This window comes from Macrotis lagotis, chromosome X, assembly GCF_037893015.1.
Source record: "Macrotis lagotis isolate mMagLag1 chromosome X, bilby.v1.9.chrom.fasta, whole genome shotgun sequence".
Taxonomy (NCBI): domain Eukaryota; kingdom Metazoa; phylum Chordata; class Mammalia; order Peramelemorphia; family Peramelidae; genus Macrotis; species Macrotis lagotis.
In genome coordinates, this window is record NC_133666.1 from 294,699,026 (window position 1) to 294,719,154 (window position 20,129).

The following is a 20,129-nucleotide window of genomic DNA, read 5'->3' on the forward strand; positions in this document are numbered from 1 at the left end:
TTTTCCTTTCAATGTTCTTAATCTCTTTGATTTTTAGGATTTCTATTTTGGTGTTTAATTTGGAATTTTAAACTTGTTGGCTTTTGAGTTTTTTAGTTATATGCCCAAACCTGCTTTCTCTCTTTTACTGATTCAAACATTTAGAGATGTAAAATTTCCATTAAGCACCGCTTTGGTTGCATCTCACAAACTGTATTTAATCTTTAATAAAATTACTCATTGTTTCTGTGACTTGTTCTTTACTCACCCATTCTTTAGGATTAGCTTTAAATTATACAGTGTAATTTTTATGCACTGTGATCAGAAAAAAAAAGATGCATTTAACATTTTTTTCTTTTTGCATGTTTGCGATTTTTATGTCCTACTTTGTGGTCAATTTTTGTGAAGGTGCTGAATATAGTTTAGAAAAATGTACACTCCTTTCTGTTCCCATTCAATATCCTCCATAGAGTTATCAAATATAATTTTTCTAAAATTCTATTTAACCTCTTAACTTTGTTCTTATATTAGGATTAGACTTGTCTAGGTCTGAGAGGGGGTACATTGAAGTGCTCGACTTTATTTTAATTGTCTATTTCCTCTACCTCATTTAACTCTTAAGACTTTAGATACAATGTCTATACATTTTATTATTGATATTCATTGCCTATGGCACTGTTTAAAAAATGTATTTTCCCTGTTTATTGCTTTTAATTGGCTCTATTTGTGTTTATGGCCTTTAAACTGTGCGTATCTATCCACTTCCAATGTGTTTCTTGTAAATAACATATTAATGGATTTTTGGATTCTGATCCATTCTGTTATTTTCTTAAATTTTATGTGTAAATTCATCTCATTCATATTCAAGGTTACGATTGCTTTGTATTTTCCCCTTCATCCTATTCTCTTAACTTTTTCTTTTTTTCTTAGTTTTCTTTAACAGTCTGTTTTGCTTCTACCACCTCCTTTAATCTATATTCCTTTTTGTTCTCCCTCTTTTTCTTAACTTCTTATTGGGTAAGACATGTCTCTACCCAACTGTGTAAATATTTTTTTCTCCTACCTTGAACCAGTTCAGTTGAAAGGGTTATTCAAGTGTCACTCATTCCCCTACATGACCCTTTGATCTGTCTGATATTAAAAAGATGACTAAACAGAATCAGCTCTGTTGAATCTTTTAAAGAATTTTATATGATCTTAACACATGTATTAAAGACACCTCATTGGAGGAGTTTTCAAGCTGCATTTTGTTCTATCAAATTAAAAGGTTTTCTAAGTCATAGTAAACAAGACAAAATACTATTTATTGTCTTTATGCTATTCAGTCAATTATATAACTTCATAAATATGTATGTAGTCTATCATAAAATATCATATGTAAAAACTTATATTTTATTCCTCTATTTTCATAAAGTCCTTGATAAGACCATAAAATCACTATTAAAAATTAATGATTTTTGGGGCGGTTATGTGGCGCAGTTGATAGAGCACTGGCCCTGGAGTCAGGAGTACCTGAGTTAAAATTCGGCCTCAGACACTTAAAAATTGCCTAAAAATGCCAAAAAAAAAATTAATGATTTTTCAGAGAGAAGAATGTAAGTATCTTTTTTTTATTTTTATTTTGCAAGGCAATGGGGTTAAGTGACTTGCCCAAGGTCACACAGCTAGGTTAATTATTAAGTATCTGAAGCCAAATTTGAACTAGGGTCCTCCTGACTCCAGGGCTGGTGCTCTAGCCACCTAGTTGCCCCAAGAATATAAATATATTTCAGTAGTGACTGCTTCACGTTGACTTTTTTCAGGAATAGTAGTATTAATGATTTTTCCCCACAATCATTTGCTTCTTTCTCAATTTAAAATACCTTGATTATAGATACCTCATTAAATGCCCTCAAAAATATGTTGTGATCATTATCTTCTCTGTGCATACTTTATTTGGTGAAGCTGCTTTTACCATCTTTGTTTTCTTTTACATTATTTCTACTAAGTCATGGAGAAATTTGGAAGTGTGATGTTATAATTCAAGTGTGGTAGTTCAGTTAATACTGATGGAGAAAAGTTCATTGTGGAATCTGAGTGGTATCTTGTTTCTGGTTTCATAATTGCTTAGGATGACTTAATTTAATTGGGACCTCTACATTTTCTGTAAACCTATTTTCTCCCCATACAACACCATTTTATGAAGTGATACTACTCGTAACTTATTCCCATAAAATGTTTTTTGGTTTTTCTGTCATTGCTTTGCAAGGAAATCAACTGTCTGCTTAGCAAAATGATTTCTACACTCTTCCAGCTTCTTCCTTGTGGCACTTACATTTGCTTTATATCAGTGAAACATCTGTAGTTTGTCCCCATGCGATTTTTTTTTATTTCTTAACAATAGTAGATCTATTTTGAGAATATAATCTCTTTAATTTTTCCATTTTGGAAGCATCCACAATAGTCAAGAATTTCTGTATAACAATGCTTAGGTCACATAACCTCCCTGGTTCTCTGTAAGTAAAATGAGAGCTGGACTACATGGCTTCTGAAGTAACTTCCAGTTCTAGAATTAGGACTGAATTTCTGTAATAGAATATATGGTTACAGTTGGAGACACAAAAGAATTTCTACTAGGAATCTCAGTAGATAACAAAAATTAAATATAATGCTCTATTATGGGATTATGGGAGATACCAATAAATTTCAGTTCTTACATGAAGGAAAATATAAGGAATAGAATTAAAGTAAATAGATTTTCTGTTTCCACTAATGATAGGGAAAAAAGAAGCAAATAAACAGAATAAGGAGAATTTGGAGTACTCAATAGGAAAGTTTCCTGACTAAAACGTTATCAAATAATAGAAGATATTACTATGATAATTCCTTACCACTTACAGACTTGAAGTGAGTCTTGATTAAAAATTAATTACAATACATAATCATTGAGAAATGTAGTGTGTCTCAAGCTATTAAAGTTTAAAACTGCTCTAAGACATTCTGTATAACAAAGATAAAAAATAAAGAGGAAACTTTAACTATTCAGTGATAAACTGATCTATTTAGACCAATCTCTTATGTTCAGCTTTATAAGATGATTTTATAAGTTTAGTTTCAGTTCTTTTCTGAGCGACCATTATGCCAAACATTGTGCCAAAAAACACAAATTCAGGGGTGCTACTGTTAGTTCATCTCATTAAATCACCTTTTACCTCAGATAAAGAACTTATTAAGACAAACTACTTCAGGTAAATCATCATCAACTAAGTAGGCATTCAGAGAACAATCCTTTCTGATCCTAAACGCAGTTCCATTAATGGCTTCTGATAGTCATTTAACACAGAATGCTCTCTACCTGGTGAGGTCAGGATATTCTCTACTGGACTGTTCAAATGAGATAAAGAACCTCTGCCCACTACAGCCTAGTATGGTTATTGTTCTTTTCTTCTGGCAGTGTCACAGTCAAAACACTGGACTCAGTGGAAGACCTGTAGTTTTGCCTCAGATATTGACTGGCTGTAAAAACCTGGATATTCCTGTAACCAACTCTCTCACTTCAAATTTTTCATCTGTAAAATGAAGTTGATAACAGCATATATCTGGTAGAAAAGTTAAAAGGACCAAATGAAATAATTTATCTAAAGGCATATACAGTTGTTAAAGTTTTATTATTAATATCAACTGCCAACTATTCTAATTGTTATTAAAATGAGAGCTCATAGGATAATAGATTTAGAAATAGAAGGGAGGTTAGAGGTCATTAAGTTCAATATACTTATTTTACAGATGAAGAAAATGAAATTTCATGAAGCTAAATAACTTTAATACTAAGTATTAAAAAGAAGATTTGAACCTGAGTCTTCCTGATTCCAATTTCAGCACTCTAGATGATATCTTGGTATCAAACTGTTCCAATATTTTCTGCAACACATAGATTAAACTAAAGATTCTAAAGGAACTAAAGGTTCCTTTTTTCCTATAGTTTCAGTATTCTGAATACTAATAAAGATATTCATAACATTAAGCTATAATTTTTAGCTGATTTGGTCACTTAAGATATTTTAGAATAATTTTAAGAAAATGGTATTAAAAGAAATCCATATTCACTAGGCATTAAATAGTGGATAAGAAAGCTGACTTTGGCATCAGAAAATTTTTTCTCTGATAACTACGAGCTATGAGAATAATTGATCCATTCAGTGATCCAGACATTTTTTCTTTTCTTTTTTTTTTTCTGAAACTAGGTCATCCTGTCTCAAACAGGCTAGAAGGACAGAATTACTCACAGTCTCAGCTCCACACTAATCAGTATGAGAACACTGACCTACTCTGTTTTTCCAACATGGGTAGGCTCTCCACTTCTTGGGCAGTGTTTCCCTATGAACAGGGGCTCATTAACTGCTGTGGACATCAAATTTGCTTAGCCTGTTGCAGCTCAGAACTCCTGAGCTGCTTTAGGGGCAGCCTCTTTGGTGGCAGGTTACCACTCAAGGTGGGCAACTTCCACTATATTGATGGAGAGAGATTTCCAGAGAGCTGAAAATTCTTTAAAAATTCTATGAAGTAATAAAGTTGATATGTTTGTGGGTTTTTGCTGAATAACATTTTTTAAACTTTCTTTTAAAATCTTTCTTAGAGGATGTCTTTTTATGTAAAGAAGGGATAAATTAGAAATGAAGATGTTATAAAGACAAAAGATATCAGATAAAATAAGATTAAAAATCTATACTAAACATTTAAAATCAGAACTTCTACATATAAATAGTTGAAATTAATAGTGTTTTGTATTTGTACTACTTACCAGGATGCCCAAGATTATTTAATTCATCTATAATGAAATTAAAGAAGCCAGGTTAACTTTATTGTCATTTTATCAATATTACTCCAAAGTTAATAATACATCAAAAAAGTAGGTTCTAAAAAAGAAGCTATATAGTTCTTAGTTTACAATTTTCAAAGGACTCAAACGTGAGGAACTCCCTTTTATTAAAGGGAGAGAAGAAACATGTTCTACTGATGCCAATTGTGGTTTCCAGCTAATGGTCACTCTTTTCTTGAACTTCACAGTTTTCTCAATGTTTGTCAATTAAATATAAAAACCAGAATTATGAGAGGTTTTGACGGCAGATTTGGGAATATCACAGAATTATAGCTAGAAGAGACCTCTGAGATCATATGATCCAAAACTTTCATTTTATAGATGTGTAAAATGAAGTTCACAGAGGTTCAGTGATTTGTCCAAGATCTAAAAAGTGTCAGAGCTGGAAATCATCCAGGTCTTCTGACTCCAAATACAAAACTCTTTTCACTGAAAGAATAGAAGTGCAAGTTAGTTTACTGGCTTGCCTTTAATTAAAAAATTTTTTAAAATTTAAAAAAATTACTGTGGGAAGAGCACTCACTAGCTCTGGACTAGGGTTCAAATCACACCAAAGACATTTGTTAATTATGTAACCTTGGAGAGCTTTTAACCTCCCTGAGAATTAGTTTCTCTTTCTGTAAAATGATGGAGCTTGATGAGATGATCTAGGAATTCTCTTCCAGTTCTAAATTTATAATCCTATGACAATATACAAGATTTGAAAAAAAGATTTAATTATAGTCCAAACTTAATGACAAATGGTTGTTGAAACAACATATGAACTACAGGGAGTACAAATTCTGTAGGTAAAAATAAATAAGATAAAGCATCCAGTAACTATAATATATTATTTATAATATTTCCAGTCACTAATTATTAAAAAAAAAACTTTTAAGTCAAAATTTATTTTGGGAAGAAAAATTGGACCCTAAGCTTTCTACAGACACTTTGGGTTTAATTTTATATTATGTCATTCTTAGAACTTTTTGAATAATTTTTTGCAACATTATTATTCATGGGATTTAAAGGAGAAAATCACGAATAGTACAGGATGAGAAACTAAAGGAGGGAGTACCCTACCTTGATGAAATCACAGATGAAAGAATATATATTTTTAATACGTTGATCACTCATTATTTATAATATAGGCATTGACTAATAACTAAATTATATTAAAAAGAATTCAGTAAAAAGGAAGGTAAAGCAAGATGACTGTTTAAAGATCACCTTGTATTACTAAAGATAATGATAACTAGTTTATATCGCAGAGAGAAAACTTCTGATACTGTTATTAAGCATGCTAGAAGCAATTTTAGAAGACCAACTATATTCATTAGTAAATTCTAGAAATCATGCAATTCATCAGCAAATACTTTCTGATGAGACTCCGTCGGGTAACTTAAGCTCTTTTGTTGTATAATAAACATTTAATGACTGTCAGTTAAGGATCTTTTTAAGCTACTAGGGAATCACAATTCACAAAGTGTAACTTAGAAACAAGAACTTTATAGTCTATATGTCATTAAGCATAAAGACCCCAAACAATTATAATGATGACTAAACTTGGAAAAGTGAATTATCATTCCAATCTGAAATATTGTGGAGAAGAATTAGACCAGTAGAAAAACCAAGAAACACAAAGAAGTGATTATGATTTTCTTAGTACACCTTACAGATTCTAACAATTCTAGGTAAGTCTGAGAGGCAGGAACTGAAAAAAATACTTGCTGAACCAAACCATATTTTTCTAATAAAATGGCACTATGCTAAAGATTATTGCTTAGATTTTACATTTAATAATAGCAATTGAAGTAAAATACTTATTCAAATAGCTTATCTTGTTTAGTTCAAAATGAAATTTAAAAACCTTTTATTCTCAAATAGTACAAGTCAAACAAAATTGTTTAACCATACACATATGACCACAAACTTGAAACATGAAATCTGAGAAATTTTTTTCATTTCAGAGGCATATTATTATGGGAGAAAGAGATCAAAGAAACCAAACAAATATTTAGGAAAACAGTTATTTCTACCATCTTGGGATCTTTTAATATTAAGGATATAAAAACTTCAAGAAAACACTTGCAACTCTTATGCCATTCACTTAGGAAAATTACAAGTATACTAAAGATTAAATAGCTGCATGAATGTACTGTTATATCAGAGTCACAATGTTTTGGGGTTCTTTTGCAAGGCAATGGAGTTAAGTGGCTTGCCCAGGGTCACACAGCTGGGTAATTATTAAATGTCTGAGGTCACATTTGAACTCAGGTCCTCCTGACTCCAGGGCTGATGCTCTATCCACCATGCCACCAAGCCATCCCCTAGAGTCACAATGTTTTGAACAGTTTACAAAATTCCAAGAGGAATTTGAAATAAATATGGAACATCCTTTAATCAAAATATTCTTATATTTTATTAACCCACTTATAGCTAGTATTTTTTTCTGTCACTGCACTCACAATGTATCTACAGGCAAGCCAATCCCAATAATAATCAGCATGCAGAATATTTTACTTTCAAAACCAGAGTATTATACTACCTTCAGTGCACTCCACTGCCTCATCTGTTCTCCCTTGTTTTAGAAAAAACAAATTTGAATGTATTGTAATTCATGTTTTTAGGAAGGGCAGGAATCAAGTACATAAAAACAGAAATACTACAGAAAATGTTTTTGTTAAAACAACATATTAAAATGTCAACATTTAGTGTTAATATTTTCTATGTCTATGAGAAAATAATTAAAATAGGACTACAAAAATACATAAATCATAACAGCTCTTTGATATTTAAAAACAGATTTCCATTTCCTTATCATAGTACTTTCATTAAAAATTCTCCATTAACAATATTTTTCTTTTATGTTTATATGTTAAAACTTGAAACAGAGAGCTCATTCTATACACATACTTACCTACACATGTAATACCTACATATACAGTACTGACTTTGATTTCAGTGCCATACTCAGAAAACAGAACCCCTTAGAGAAATTTCTTGGTTTCAACAATAAAAGCAACAAACTTTCAAATTTAACATGAGAACAAATAGAAGAAATCATAACTGAAGTACCAGGACAAAATGACATTATCTAGAATTTACTCATTAAGGTTTTATGAAGTATCCTATTAGCTGCTAGAAAAGGAGGTATTAAATGAAACTCAAAAGATTCCTATCAATCAACAACCAACAAGAATTAAGTACATGCTATGTTCCATTATAGGTGCTGGAGATAGAAGTAAAAAGACTCAAGTAAGTGCTAGATGAAGTAGTAGCAGTAGTAGTAGTAGTAGTAGTAGTAGTAGTAGTAGTAGTAGTAGTAGAAGAAGAAGAAGAAATAAAAATAGCAGAATGTTGATGTAGAACTTTAAAATTTGTAAAGTGCTTTATAAATATTATTTCATTTTTATCCTCACAATACTGGGAGATAGGTGCCATTAATACCCTCATTCAACAGATAAGAAAATAGAGGCAGATAGAGGCTAAATAGGACTAAGAGAAGGACTCTGAGGAGATGAAGAAGCCAATACATTCCAGGCATGGGGAATGACCAGTGCAAAAGTATGGAGACAGGAACATGGTGATCAGGCTGGCTAGACTGCAGAGTATGGAGGGGGCTAGATGGTAGAAGGCTTTAAGAGCTAACCAGAAGAGTTTCCAGGTTATCCTATATACAAGAGGAAGTCTTTGGAGTTAGTTTAGTAGAGGTGGCCCAGGGTCCAATCAGTACTTAAGCATCAATCATGATAGTGGTAGTATACAGGACATATTTGAGTAGTGGGAACTTGAGACAGGGGAATCATTTAAGAAGCTAATGAAATATCTTTAGGTGACAGCCTAAGATGGTAGCTGTGTGAACAGAAGGACAAGGTCAGTTATTAGAGATGTAGCAAAGTGAGAAATGATGGATATGTACAGAGTTAGAAGTCTAGGAAAATGCTGAGATTATAAACAGGAGACAATGGAAGACTGTTGGTAATTTCAACAAAAAATAGTTAAATTTGTAAGAGAGGAGAATTTGTGGGAAAGATAATAAGATCAGTTGTACATCCTCTCTGCCTTGAGGTTAAGTTTAACAACAATTTACATGAGACATAAGAAAACTGGACCTGGGCAAAAAACTGGTCCTTTATTTGGATGCCTATGTTGATAAAATAAATTTTGTGAAATAATAAATTTTGAAGTAAACCTTTGCTTACAAAAAAATAAAATGCAATTATGCAAAATCAATTTAATGAGCTAGTTATTTTGAAAGGAAAAGAAAACTACTTTGAACAATTCTGGTTACTTAAGAGCAGATGAGCTTAATTTTACAATGTATATTATTTCAATTATCAAAACAGTACTGCTTACCTATGATGATTTCTACTTTCTTGCTATCTTGATTATCATGATCATTATATACATGACACCAATAAGTTCCCTGATGCTCCAAATCGACATAAGGCACCTATATATAAAAAAATGACACAAAATTAGTTCCTTAGTTTTAGACTTAATTAGAACAAAGCAGTAACTACTAATAAGAAGGAACAAAAGTAATTCTCTAACAAGATTAGGTAATTTCACAAATTTCTGGATAAGACTGTCACACTTCCTGGCTATGAACCAGTAAAGGACAAAAAAAGTGATGCTGATATAAAATCATATTATTTAATATTCTGACTGTATGCCCTGGAAAAAGCTTTAAGTATTCAAGTATAGCCCTATATAAGAATCAATAAGTATTCAGAAATACTTTCAACAATAGTAATTAATTATCAGATAGGAGGTGGAGAATCAAAATGTCTTTAAAATCAAGAAAGCATTCACATGCACTTTTATTCTCATGTACACTGCAATAAACTGTTTACAAAAAGAATGAATAATATTTTCCAAATATAATTTCCCTACCATGTATAACTTTTTTGTCCCATGTGTTATTGGAAATCCATTTCTGAACCACTGATAATGAGGAATAGGGCTTCCAATAGCCATGCACTGTAGAACCAAAGTGTCACCTGGACTCAACTTTTGGGGTTTTGGTTCAATACAGAGTTGTAATTTGGTTTCACAGAAGCCATCCACACTTCCTTAAACAAAAAGAAAAAAAAGAATTAAAAATAAATGATGTGTATTTACTAGTTTTAAATAAAGTATCAAAGTTTTCCTTTAGATTTTATGATTACTTTATATTCAAAGACATATTCTACTTATGTATATATCAGCTTTTGGGGATTAGGAAGAGTGACAAAATATATAATCTTGCTATAGTAGTTTATAACATCTCTATCTTTAGTTCACTGTCAGAACACATCTAGAAATTAGTGAGCTATTAACTCTCCTGTGCGATTTTGGTTAAATTAGTTATCAAGGTTCTTAAAAACCAGCTTCAAGAGTCCATCTCAGTCCTTTCCACTTGTCCTCAGCACTACAGTCCCTATGCCTTCAAATGCTAAAAATCATAGTCACAATAACTAAGGTACTGGGTTTATGTATTTTGGCACAATTTTTAGGTTACAAATTTATAAAAATATTAAGTAAGTTAGGGCCAAGGAACCTATGGCATACTACTGAAAACCAAGTATCATATGGTAAAACCACATTTATTAAAAGATGAACCTCCTGGAATCTTCAAGTATTCATTAACATTTCAGGACTGGAAGAAACCAGTAGTAAGATTCAGTGCAAAAATTACTGGGTTTGGATTCAGTTGATCTGTGTTCTGATATGGGTTCCTGTCAAGTTATTTTTGTTGACTCTGCTCAAGTTACAACCTTTCTGAATTTCATTTTCCTCCTCTTTCAAATGATTAAATTCTATCAGATGACACTTCTAATTCTTTATCAATGAACTATGATTCTAAAAGGATACCTGGCAAAGCAAGGAGCAAATAAATATAAGCTAGAAGAGTCCAAAGTTCAAAATTATATCTGACATGTCATGATTTGCCACACACAAGGAAAGGAACAACACAGCAGTATGGACATATTTGTAAAAAGTCATTTTTTTCCCCTTGTAAAAAAAAAGTGTGAGAAATGAAAGGGGTTTAAAAACAGACAAATCAAAGAGAAAAAAACAACAGCAGGGCCAATGACAATTAGAAGCAACAGTTGGAGCATAAGAAAACAAATATAATTGAGGGAAATCAGAAACAAAGCCACAAAAAATTTACTCTGTCATATATCTCCAAATCTTTAAATATTCAAGATATCCCTATTCTCTGTTTATATGACAATGGGGGAAGGAGAGTAAAGAAAGCATTTGTGGTACAACTTAATGACACATGAAGACATCAGTAAGCCACATAAAAGACATACCAATCAATACTGATCAACAGTGGGACTGATGCTAAACCAGATTAAAGGAGAAATATTTAACAAAACAAAAATACAGTAGAACACTGATAATGTTGATATTTCAGTTTTCTAAGTCAATTTGCAGACTAGAGGGACATTTAGGTATGGTTTAATGGTACCCCTTCTCATCTGAGTTTGACACTAATGACCTACAGCCTGGGGTGGAAATGGGGGAAGAACAGAATTCACTATATGTTACCTTACTTACAGATGTTTAACTTGAGTATCAATTAGTGAATTGTATCCGATATATATTTTAAAAGTCACCAGCTCCAAACTATTCCTTCTTGACACTAGGTCGAATCTCACCCTCCTCCCCAACTAGGAATTTGGACTCAATCAAGCCTTCACCTCATGTTCAGCTTACCTGTTCTAAATAAATCATGTCATCTGCCTATCCCTCCCAAGGCTCCTTCATGTTATCTTCACCATTAGAATGTTAAGACACAGAACATTCAAGGCAGAACTCTGCATAGCAGATTCTGCAATAAATTATGTAATTTTTTTTATGAATTGAGTAGGAGATCAGAACATTGAAATAAATTTAATTACTGCAGGTTTTGCAATCAAATGGAGGGAGATCATATGTAACAGGAGATACTTTCTATATGATATCTTCTAAGTTATAAATTTTCTTAAAATATAAAAAAGTGTTGTAGAGGATTTATCTGAACCCAAATGACTGCCTTTAATCTCATTTTCCTAAACATTTGCAATTTTTAAAGAATATTATTGGCGGGGAAGCAGCTAGGTAGCACAGTGGATAGAGTACCGGAGTCAGAAGGACCTGAATTCAAATATGACCTCAGACACTTAATAATTACCTAGCTGTGTGACCTTGGGCAAATCACTTAAGCACATTGCCTTAAATAAGTAAATTAAAATAAAATGTATATCATTAATTAGCATGCCAAGAATTCTAAAGAGATAGTTCTGAAGAAAAATTATTAAAATAATTGAATGTAAAATGTATAATTTTAAAATGAAAAATAATGGCAATCTCCCCTAATATATATATATATGTATATATATACATATATATATATATATATCACACATACATGCAAATTTGTGCTGATTATTTACAGAAAGTATTAAAATCAACTTCAATACAAGCTATTTTAAAATTGCATGGCTTAGCATTCCCCATGTGACAAATGGTCAAAGGATATGCAAAGGCAATTTACAGATGAAGAAATTAAAGTGATCCACATATGAAAAATTGCACTAAATCACAACTTATTAGAGAAATGCAAATTAAAGCATCTCTGAGGTACCACCTCATGCCTCCCAGAATGGCCAATATGACCAGAAAGGACGATGATTAATGTTGGAAGGGATATAGGAAATCTGGGACACTAATGCATTGATGGTGGAACTGTGAGTTCATCCAACCTTTCAGGAAAGCAATTTGGAATTACTCCCAAAAGGCAACAAAAATGTGCATACCCTTTGATCCAGCAATACTACTGGGTCTATACCCTAAAGACATTATGAAAAAGGGTAAAAACATCACTTGTCAAAAATATTCATAGCAGCCCTGTTTGTGGTGGCAAAGAATTGGAAATTAAGTGTATGTCCTTCAATCGGGGAATGGCTTAACCAACTGTGGTGTATGTATGTGATGGAACACTACTGTTCTATTAGAAAGCAGAAGAGATGGGAATTCAGGGAAGCCTGGAAGGATTTGCATGAAGTGATGCTGAGTGAAATGGGGGGGTGATGATCAACCTTAATGGACTTGCTCATTCTGTCAGTGCAACAATCAGGCACAATTTTGGGCTATCTGCAATGAAAAATACTATCTGTATCAGAGAAAGAATTGTGGAGTTTGAACAAAGACCAAAGACCTTAATTTAAAAAAAAAAAAGTTAAAACTGATATCTTATTGTCTGATCTTTCTATCTCTTATACTTTATGTTTCTTCCTTAAGGATATGATTTCTCTCTCATCACACTCAATTTGGATCAATGTATACCATGGAAACAATGTAAAGACTGACAAATTGCCTTCTGTGGTAGTGGTGGCGGGGGGGGGGGGAGTAAGATCAGGGGGAAAATTGTAAAACTCAAAAATAAATAAAGTATTAAAAAAGTTATCTTACTATATAATTTTGCTATCTCTCATTCTTTTATTTTTTTCTTCCTTAAGGATATGATTTCTCTCTCGTCACATTCAACTTAGATCAATGTATACCATGAAAACAATGTAGACTAACAGACCACCTTCTGTGGGGGGGTGGGGGGAGTGAAGCAAGATTAGGGGAAAAATTGTAAAATTCAAAATAAATAAAATAGTTCTTTTATTTAAAAAAAATTGCATGGCTTATCTTCACAATGTTTCCGATTTTTTATTATCTTAACATTTACCACAAAATCTCTAAAGTTTGCAGCAAGAAATACTATGTTTAAATTCACTAAGATGTGTACACATATTTATTTTTAAAATTAAAATTAAAATTTTGCTCTCAGTTTTACCAATCATTATGTTAATCATTTTATTTTTCTACTTAATTAAAATCTTCCAAGATTTTGAGAGACTTAAAATTAAGTAGTGACAAAGAATTACAAATATAGGATAAAAGCATCTATTTTAAAATGTTTCAACTTTTATTCTTGTTTAATTTCTACTACTTCCATTAAAAAATGCTTATATCTATTATCTTTCTAATATATACTGTATTTTTTGAAGTAATCCTTTGCTTCAGGACTGAAAGATTAAGAAGAATCTTCTTAATAAATTTTCTCATCTGATCATTAAAGCAATCCCATAAGTTATTATCATCCTCAGTAGCTGTTAGGTAGTACAGTGAAGAGACTATTTCTTAATAAATGAGTTTTTATTAAATTCCTACTCTGTGAGAGGTATTGTGCTAAGTGTTAGGATACAAAACACTAACCTTCAAATTTTTTATTCTCCTAAATAATGTGAGTTAATGATCACATAAGTGAAGTTATGTATACAAGTTATCCACTGGGGTCAGTAAAATACTAGAAAGTAGAAACTATAATGGGCAGAGGAAACTAGTGCTGGAAGTGATCTTGCAAGTCATTTAGTCCAGTCATTTTGCTGATGAGGAAAAAGGTTTAAACAGGTTTTGTGGTTTCCTCAAGGCCACAAAGCTAGTTAGTTGGATTTCTAGGATTTGAAAACAGGTCTCTGGTATCCTTTCTATTGAATCATACTGCTTTTGAAGTAATTTAAAAGAACTGTATCCTACTCATGGTGGCGGCATATGAAATTTGTTTATATCATAATATCTAGGCATATAATCTATATGGACGTAAGCCTAAAATCTATTTAATTTGTTGTATCTAGGTATAGACTGTATACTATAATCTAGGCACTGATCACCTACCTGGGTACTACTAAATCAGAAGTAAGGTACAAAAGAGTTACGGACAATAGAATGAAGGGTCTACGTCACTAAAGAGATGACTTACTGGGATAAGAAGTTCCCTCCCAATGGTAAGGCATCTCTATTCTGTCTTCATCCTGCTCAGTTTGGAAGCAACCAGATTTTCACTTTTGTAGAAGGGAATGAGGGCTGCCCCAATGTGATAATCATAGACTTTGGCTTTCTAACTGCATATTTGGCATCATGAGGAAAATGACTTAAAAGTTCATTTTTGCATCTCTATACACCCTTCCCTTTAGTCTCTCTAAGATCCTGGTTCAAATTTTTCCCCAAATATCTATTAGTCTTATGACCTTGAGTTAGTTTCCCAATCTCTCAGCCTTAGTTTTAGCATTTAGCCTGGCTCTGTTAAGTGCTTTACAAATATTAACTCATTTGATTTTCAGAAACTATTATTACCCTCATTTTATAGTTGAAAAAACTGAGGCAGACAGAGTCTAAGTGGTTTGCCCAGTGTCAAACAGAAAGTCTAAGGTTAGATTTGAATTCAGGTCTCCTAGACTCCCAACCCAGTGGTCTCTGTACTACCTAAGTGCCAATGAGGATAATAACTTATAGGGTTGATATAAGGATCAAATGAAAAAAATGCACATAAATCATTTTACAAATCTTAAAGTACTATGTAAATGTCAGCTTCATCATCATCATCATCATCATCATCATTATTTATTATTGTTGTTGTTACCTGTTATGTGTAAAACACTGTTAGATGGTGAGATATGAAAATAAAAATGGCTATCCTCATGGAGCTTACAAGTTAAACAAATTTAAATAAGATTAAGTATAATGAGATAAGGGCAAAGGAGAAATTCAAACAGAGTACTTTTCTTTAATTTTTAAAATTTTCTTTAATTTATTTACACATTACTAAAATATTCTTGTTTAAGAGTAAAATAATACCCCTCACTCACAAAAAATATAAAACCTCATGAGAAATAAAATGAAAGAGAAAAAAAAATGTATTTCAGTGTGTGTCCTGATACCATCAGCTTTGTCTTGGGTGGATCACATTCCATCATAGAAATTGCTTCCAAATTGTTCTACAGTTGCTGTTGCTGATTGTAACTCCCCACATCCATTCCTTCCCACTACCATCTATTATATTTTCTCTCTCCTTTCACTCTGGCCCTCTTCAAAAATGTACTGTTGGGCAGCTGAATGGCGCAGTAGACAAAGCACTGGCCCTGGGGCCAAGAGACCCCAAGCCCATATCCCACCTCAGAAACACCCAGCAACCACCCTGCCCTGTGATCCTGGGCCTTCCAATCCCACCACCTCGCAAAAAAGTAAAAAAGAAAATGTTATATCTGACTACCCTCTCCTAAGATCTACCCTCTCCTCTATCACCCACATCCCCTTCCCCTCCCCCATCCCCTTCTCTCCTTTTTCTTCTATGTGTCTATACCCTATTGTGTATGCTGTTTCCTTTCTGACTCATTTCTAATGAGAATGAAGGCTTCCTCATTTTCCCCTTGCCTTCCCCCTTTCCATACCATTGCAAAAGCTACATGAAATCTTTTACATGAAATATCTTAGCCTATTCTACCTCTTCTTTCCTTTCTCCTATTGACTCCATCTTTTACAATATATTATACCTTCAAATTCAGCTCTCTCCTGTGCTCTGTCTACATATGCTCCTTTTAACTGCTCTAATAAATGAGAAGGTTCATATGCATATTATTAATATCATCTTCCCATTCAGGAATGCATGTATTTCATCATCATTAAATTCCTCCTAATTTACCTTTCAATTGAGTCCCGTACTTGAAGATCAAACATTCTGTTCAGCTCTGGTCATTTCAACAGGAACATTTGAAATTCCCCTTTATCACTGAAAATCCATCTTTTTCTTTGTAAGAGGATGTTCAGTTTTGCTGGGTAGTTGATTCTTGATTGTATTCCAAGCCCTACAAGCCCTTAATGTAGTTCCTGCTAAATCCTGGGTAATCCTGAATGCAGCTCCACAGTATTTGAATTGTGTCCTTCTGGCTGCTTGTAATTCCCTCTTTGACTTAGAAGTTCTGGAACTTGGCTATAATATTCCTGGGGGTTGGCTTTTTGGACCTCTTTCTGGGGGAGATGGGTGAATTCTCTCAATTTCTAATTTACCCTCTGCTTCCAGGATACCAGGGCAATTTTCCTATAGAAATTCTTTAAAAATGAGGTCAAGGCTCTTTTCCTGATCATGACTTTTAGGTAGCCCAATAATAATTTTTAAATGATCTTTCCTTGGAGTGGCTAGGTGGTGCAGTGGATAAAGCACCAGCCCTGGAGTCAGGAGTACCTGGGTTCAAATCACTTAACCCCATTTGCCTTGCAAAAAAACCTAAATAAATAAACAAACAAATAAATAAATGATCTTTCCTGGATCTGTTTTCCAGATCAGTTTTTTTCAATGAGATAGTTCACATTTTCTTCTAGTTTTTATTATTTTGGTGTTGAATTCGTGTGTCTTGATTTCTTGCAGTCATCAGATTCTTTTAGCTCCATTCTACATCTGAAGGATGTGTTTTCCTCAGAGAGCTTTCTTATCTCTTTTTCCATCTGGCCAATTCTGCTTTTTAAAGCATTCTTCTACTCAATAACTTTTAGAACTGTTTTATCCACTTGACCTAATGATTTTTAACATATTTTCTTCAGCATTATTTTGGATCTCCTTGACTAAGCTGCTGACTTTGTTTTCATGTTTTTCCTGCATCTCTCTCATCTCTTTTCCCAATTTTTCTTTGATTTTCAAAATCATTTCTGAGCTCTATCATAGCCTGAGCCCAACTTCTATATTTCTTGGTCTTTAGATGCAGAAGCTTGGACTTTCTCATCTTCAGTTTGAGTATTTTGGTCCTCCATAGGACCAAAGTAATTGGCTATTGTCAGGTTCTTTTTTTTTTTTCCTGTTTACTCATTTCCCCAGCCTGTGCCTGATTTTGGGGTGCTTCCTGAGCTTGTGAGCATTATTGGGACATCCCCACAAGGACTTCAGTGTGTGAGGCTCTGACTGCTCTCCTGGTCTGTTGAATGGCCACAAGTGCACCCCTCTGCCCCGGGGCTATTGGGAGGGGTACCTGTTCTGTGTGGGGCCCAAACTGTGACCAGGGTTTGAATATGGTTAAATCTCCAAAATCCTGTCCCAGGGACAGAGGACAGACCTAGGCAGTCTCCCTGCACTCCCTTACCTTCCATGGGCTGAACACTCAGGGCACAGCTATTGAGCAGTTCCTGCTGGGCAAATCTGTAGGCCTGCTTCAATTTCCTGGGATCTGGGCTGTGCTGAGGGATGGAGGGTCATACTGGCCTGGGCTTCACACTCACTGTGGCAGAGGTCTCCCTGTTGATATTCCAAGGTGTGCTTGGTGCTCCCTGGGGTGCAGGTCAGGAAACTGCTTCTGCTGCCAGGAACCGGCATTCCCAGGCATCCTGGGGCTGTTCCCAGAAGGCTGAAGTTCCTTCACTCCGGTACACTGCTGCCCCTCAACCCCATGGAGCAGAGCCTTCCCACTACTTTCCCAGTTACCTTGGGCTGGAGAATTGCCTCACTGGATCTTTCTGTGGGTTCTATCTCTTAAAAACTTTAGTTAGGGCCATAATTTTAAGGTTTTTGAAATATTTTGGACAAAGTGCCTAAGAGAAGTTGTTCTTCTGTTGCCATCTTGACTCTGCCTCCCAAACAAAGTACTTCAACATAGTTCTTTGCCATGTTACCTACCTCTACTTCCAGCCAAAGGAAAATTATCTCCATTAAGTTTCAATATAAACTCCGCTTTGGCATTTAAAGTTCTTTACAACTAGGCTCTTCTTTCCCTTCCAGTTTTCTTCAGTATTAATTCCCCCCCATGCATTCTATGGTTAAGCCAAAAAAGGCCTACTTAATGTTCTCCATGCTTCTGTGCACTGGCTGGCCCCATGAAGCCTCTCCTGATCTCCTTAGCTGTTGGTATCTTTCCTCCCAAACTGCCTTGTATTCATTATGCACATGTTTTATGCATACATGACCATATATATGTATATGCTATCTTATTAAACATAAGTTCCTTAAAGACAGGGAATGTTTCCCTTTTTTCTGACTTTAAATCATCAGCATTTAGCCCAGGGCTGGCATGTATATACTCCTGTCTTAACTTCACTTCATTGTCCCTCTTTTCCTTTAATATGCAAATTCAGGCATCATCTTTTGCCTGAAGTCTTTCCTGATTCCTCAACTGCTAATGTCTTCCTCCCAAACTACATGTATTTAATATTTTACTTACATATATGTGTGTGCATGTGTGTATATATATGTATATTTATTTTATTACTTTAAATTTATGCTGTATTGGTTTTTATATGTACTTGATGTTTCCCACATTAGAATGAAAATTCTTTGCTTACAGGGATTATTTAATTCTCTGAATTTTTATTTCCAACAAAGGTTCTGGCACATATTGAATGACTGATGCTATCTAAGTTACCATCCACATGGTTTGTATCTGAGAGATGGTCTCTTTAATGATCAAAGTCCCTTTGATATTTTGGTAACTAAACCTTTGTCAGGTAAAGTCCAAGATAAATGCTTTTTTTTGCATTTATCTATGAGGTTTTTACGCCTCTATACATGGTCAATTCTTGTGAATGTGGCATATTCAACTAAAAGTTAGGCACACTCCTTCCTATTCCCATTAACTAGTCTCAATATTTAACTTCTATAACATTCTATATTTTTAACTTAACTTCTTTCTTATGGGGGGGGTTTAAATCTATCTAAATATGGACAAAGTAAATTGAAATCTACCACTATTATTGTTTTACTCTATTTTTCCTCCCATAATTCATTTAATTTTCCTTCAAGAATATGGTTGCTATGCTATTTAGTACATATATGTTTTATATTGTCTTTGCTACCTTTTAGCAAAATGGAGTTTCACTGTTCATCTCTTTTAATTAGGTCTTTTTTTTTTGCATTTACTTTGTCTGAGAATGATTGCTACCTTGCCTTTTTTTAAATTTCAGCTAAAGAGTAATATATTCTGTGCCAGCTCCTTATTTTAACTTGGTATGTATTTTTTCTGTTTCAAGTATGTATCTTATAAACAAGATTGTTAGATTTGGTTTCTTTTATTAGGTTTTTTCATTTGTAAGGCAAACAGGGTTAAGTGGCTTACGCAAGACCACACAGCTAGGTAATTATTAAGTGTCTGAGACCAAATTTGAGCCCAGGTACTGCTGACTCCAGGGCCGGTGCTTTATCCACTACGCCACCTAGCCGCCTCCTTAGATTTGGTTTCTAATTCATTCTGCTATTCTCTTCCACTTTAATTATGAGTTAATCTCATTCAAATTCAGTTATGATAGGTCATTGTGTATTTACCTCTATTCTATTCTTATACTTCCCTTCTCTCCCCCCCCTTTAAAAGTCTGTTTAGGGGGGCAGAGCCAAGATGGCAATGTGAAGGCAGCATTTCCCAGGAACTCCTTCCTCAGGGAACTCCAAAAGCTGTCAAATTATGACTCTAGCCAAAATTTAGAGGGGTAGAAACCACAGAAAGACTGAGTGATACATTTTCCCAGTCCAAGATAA

At 33.8% G+C, this 20,129-nt stretch overlaps 1 protein-coding gene across 3 annotated transcripts in view; it reads right to left on the reverse strand.

Moving 5' to 3' along the window:
• Nucleotides 1-20,129, reverse strand: part of MALT1 (MALT1 paracaspase) — a 98,412-nt gene that overhangs the window by 54,658 nt on the left and 23,625 nt on the right. Inside the window, exons 5-8 of one of the 3 annotated variants that reach the window (XM_074201771.1) lie at nt 9,716-9,894; nt 9,176-9,272; nt 7,365-7,397; nt 4,760-4,786 (exon numbers count right to left, since the gene is read on the reverse strand). In XM_074201771.1, coding sequence (XP_074057872.1) covers nt 4,760-4,786; nt 7,365-7,397; nt 9,176-9,272; nt 9,716-9,894 — 336 coding nt within the window. The remainder of the gene's footprint in view (nt 1-4,759; nt 4,787-7,364; nt 7,398-9,175; nt 9,273-9,715; nt 9,895-20,129) is intronic. The other 2 variants (XM_074201773.1, XM_074201774.1) reach the window with 2 other exon arrangements.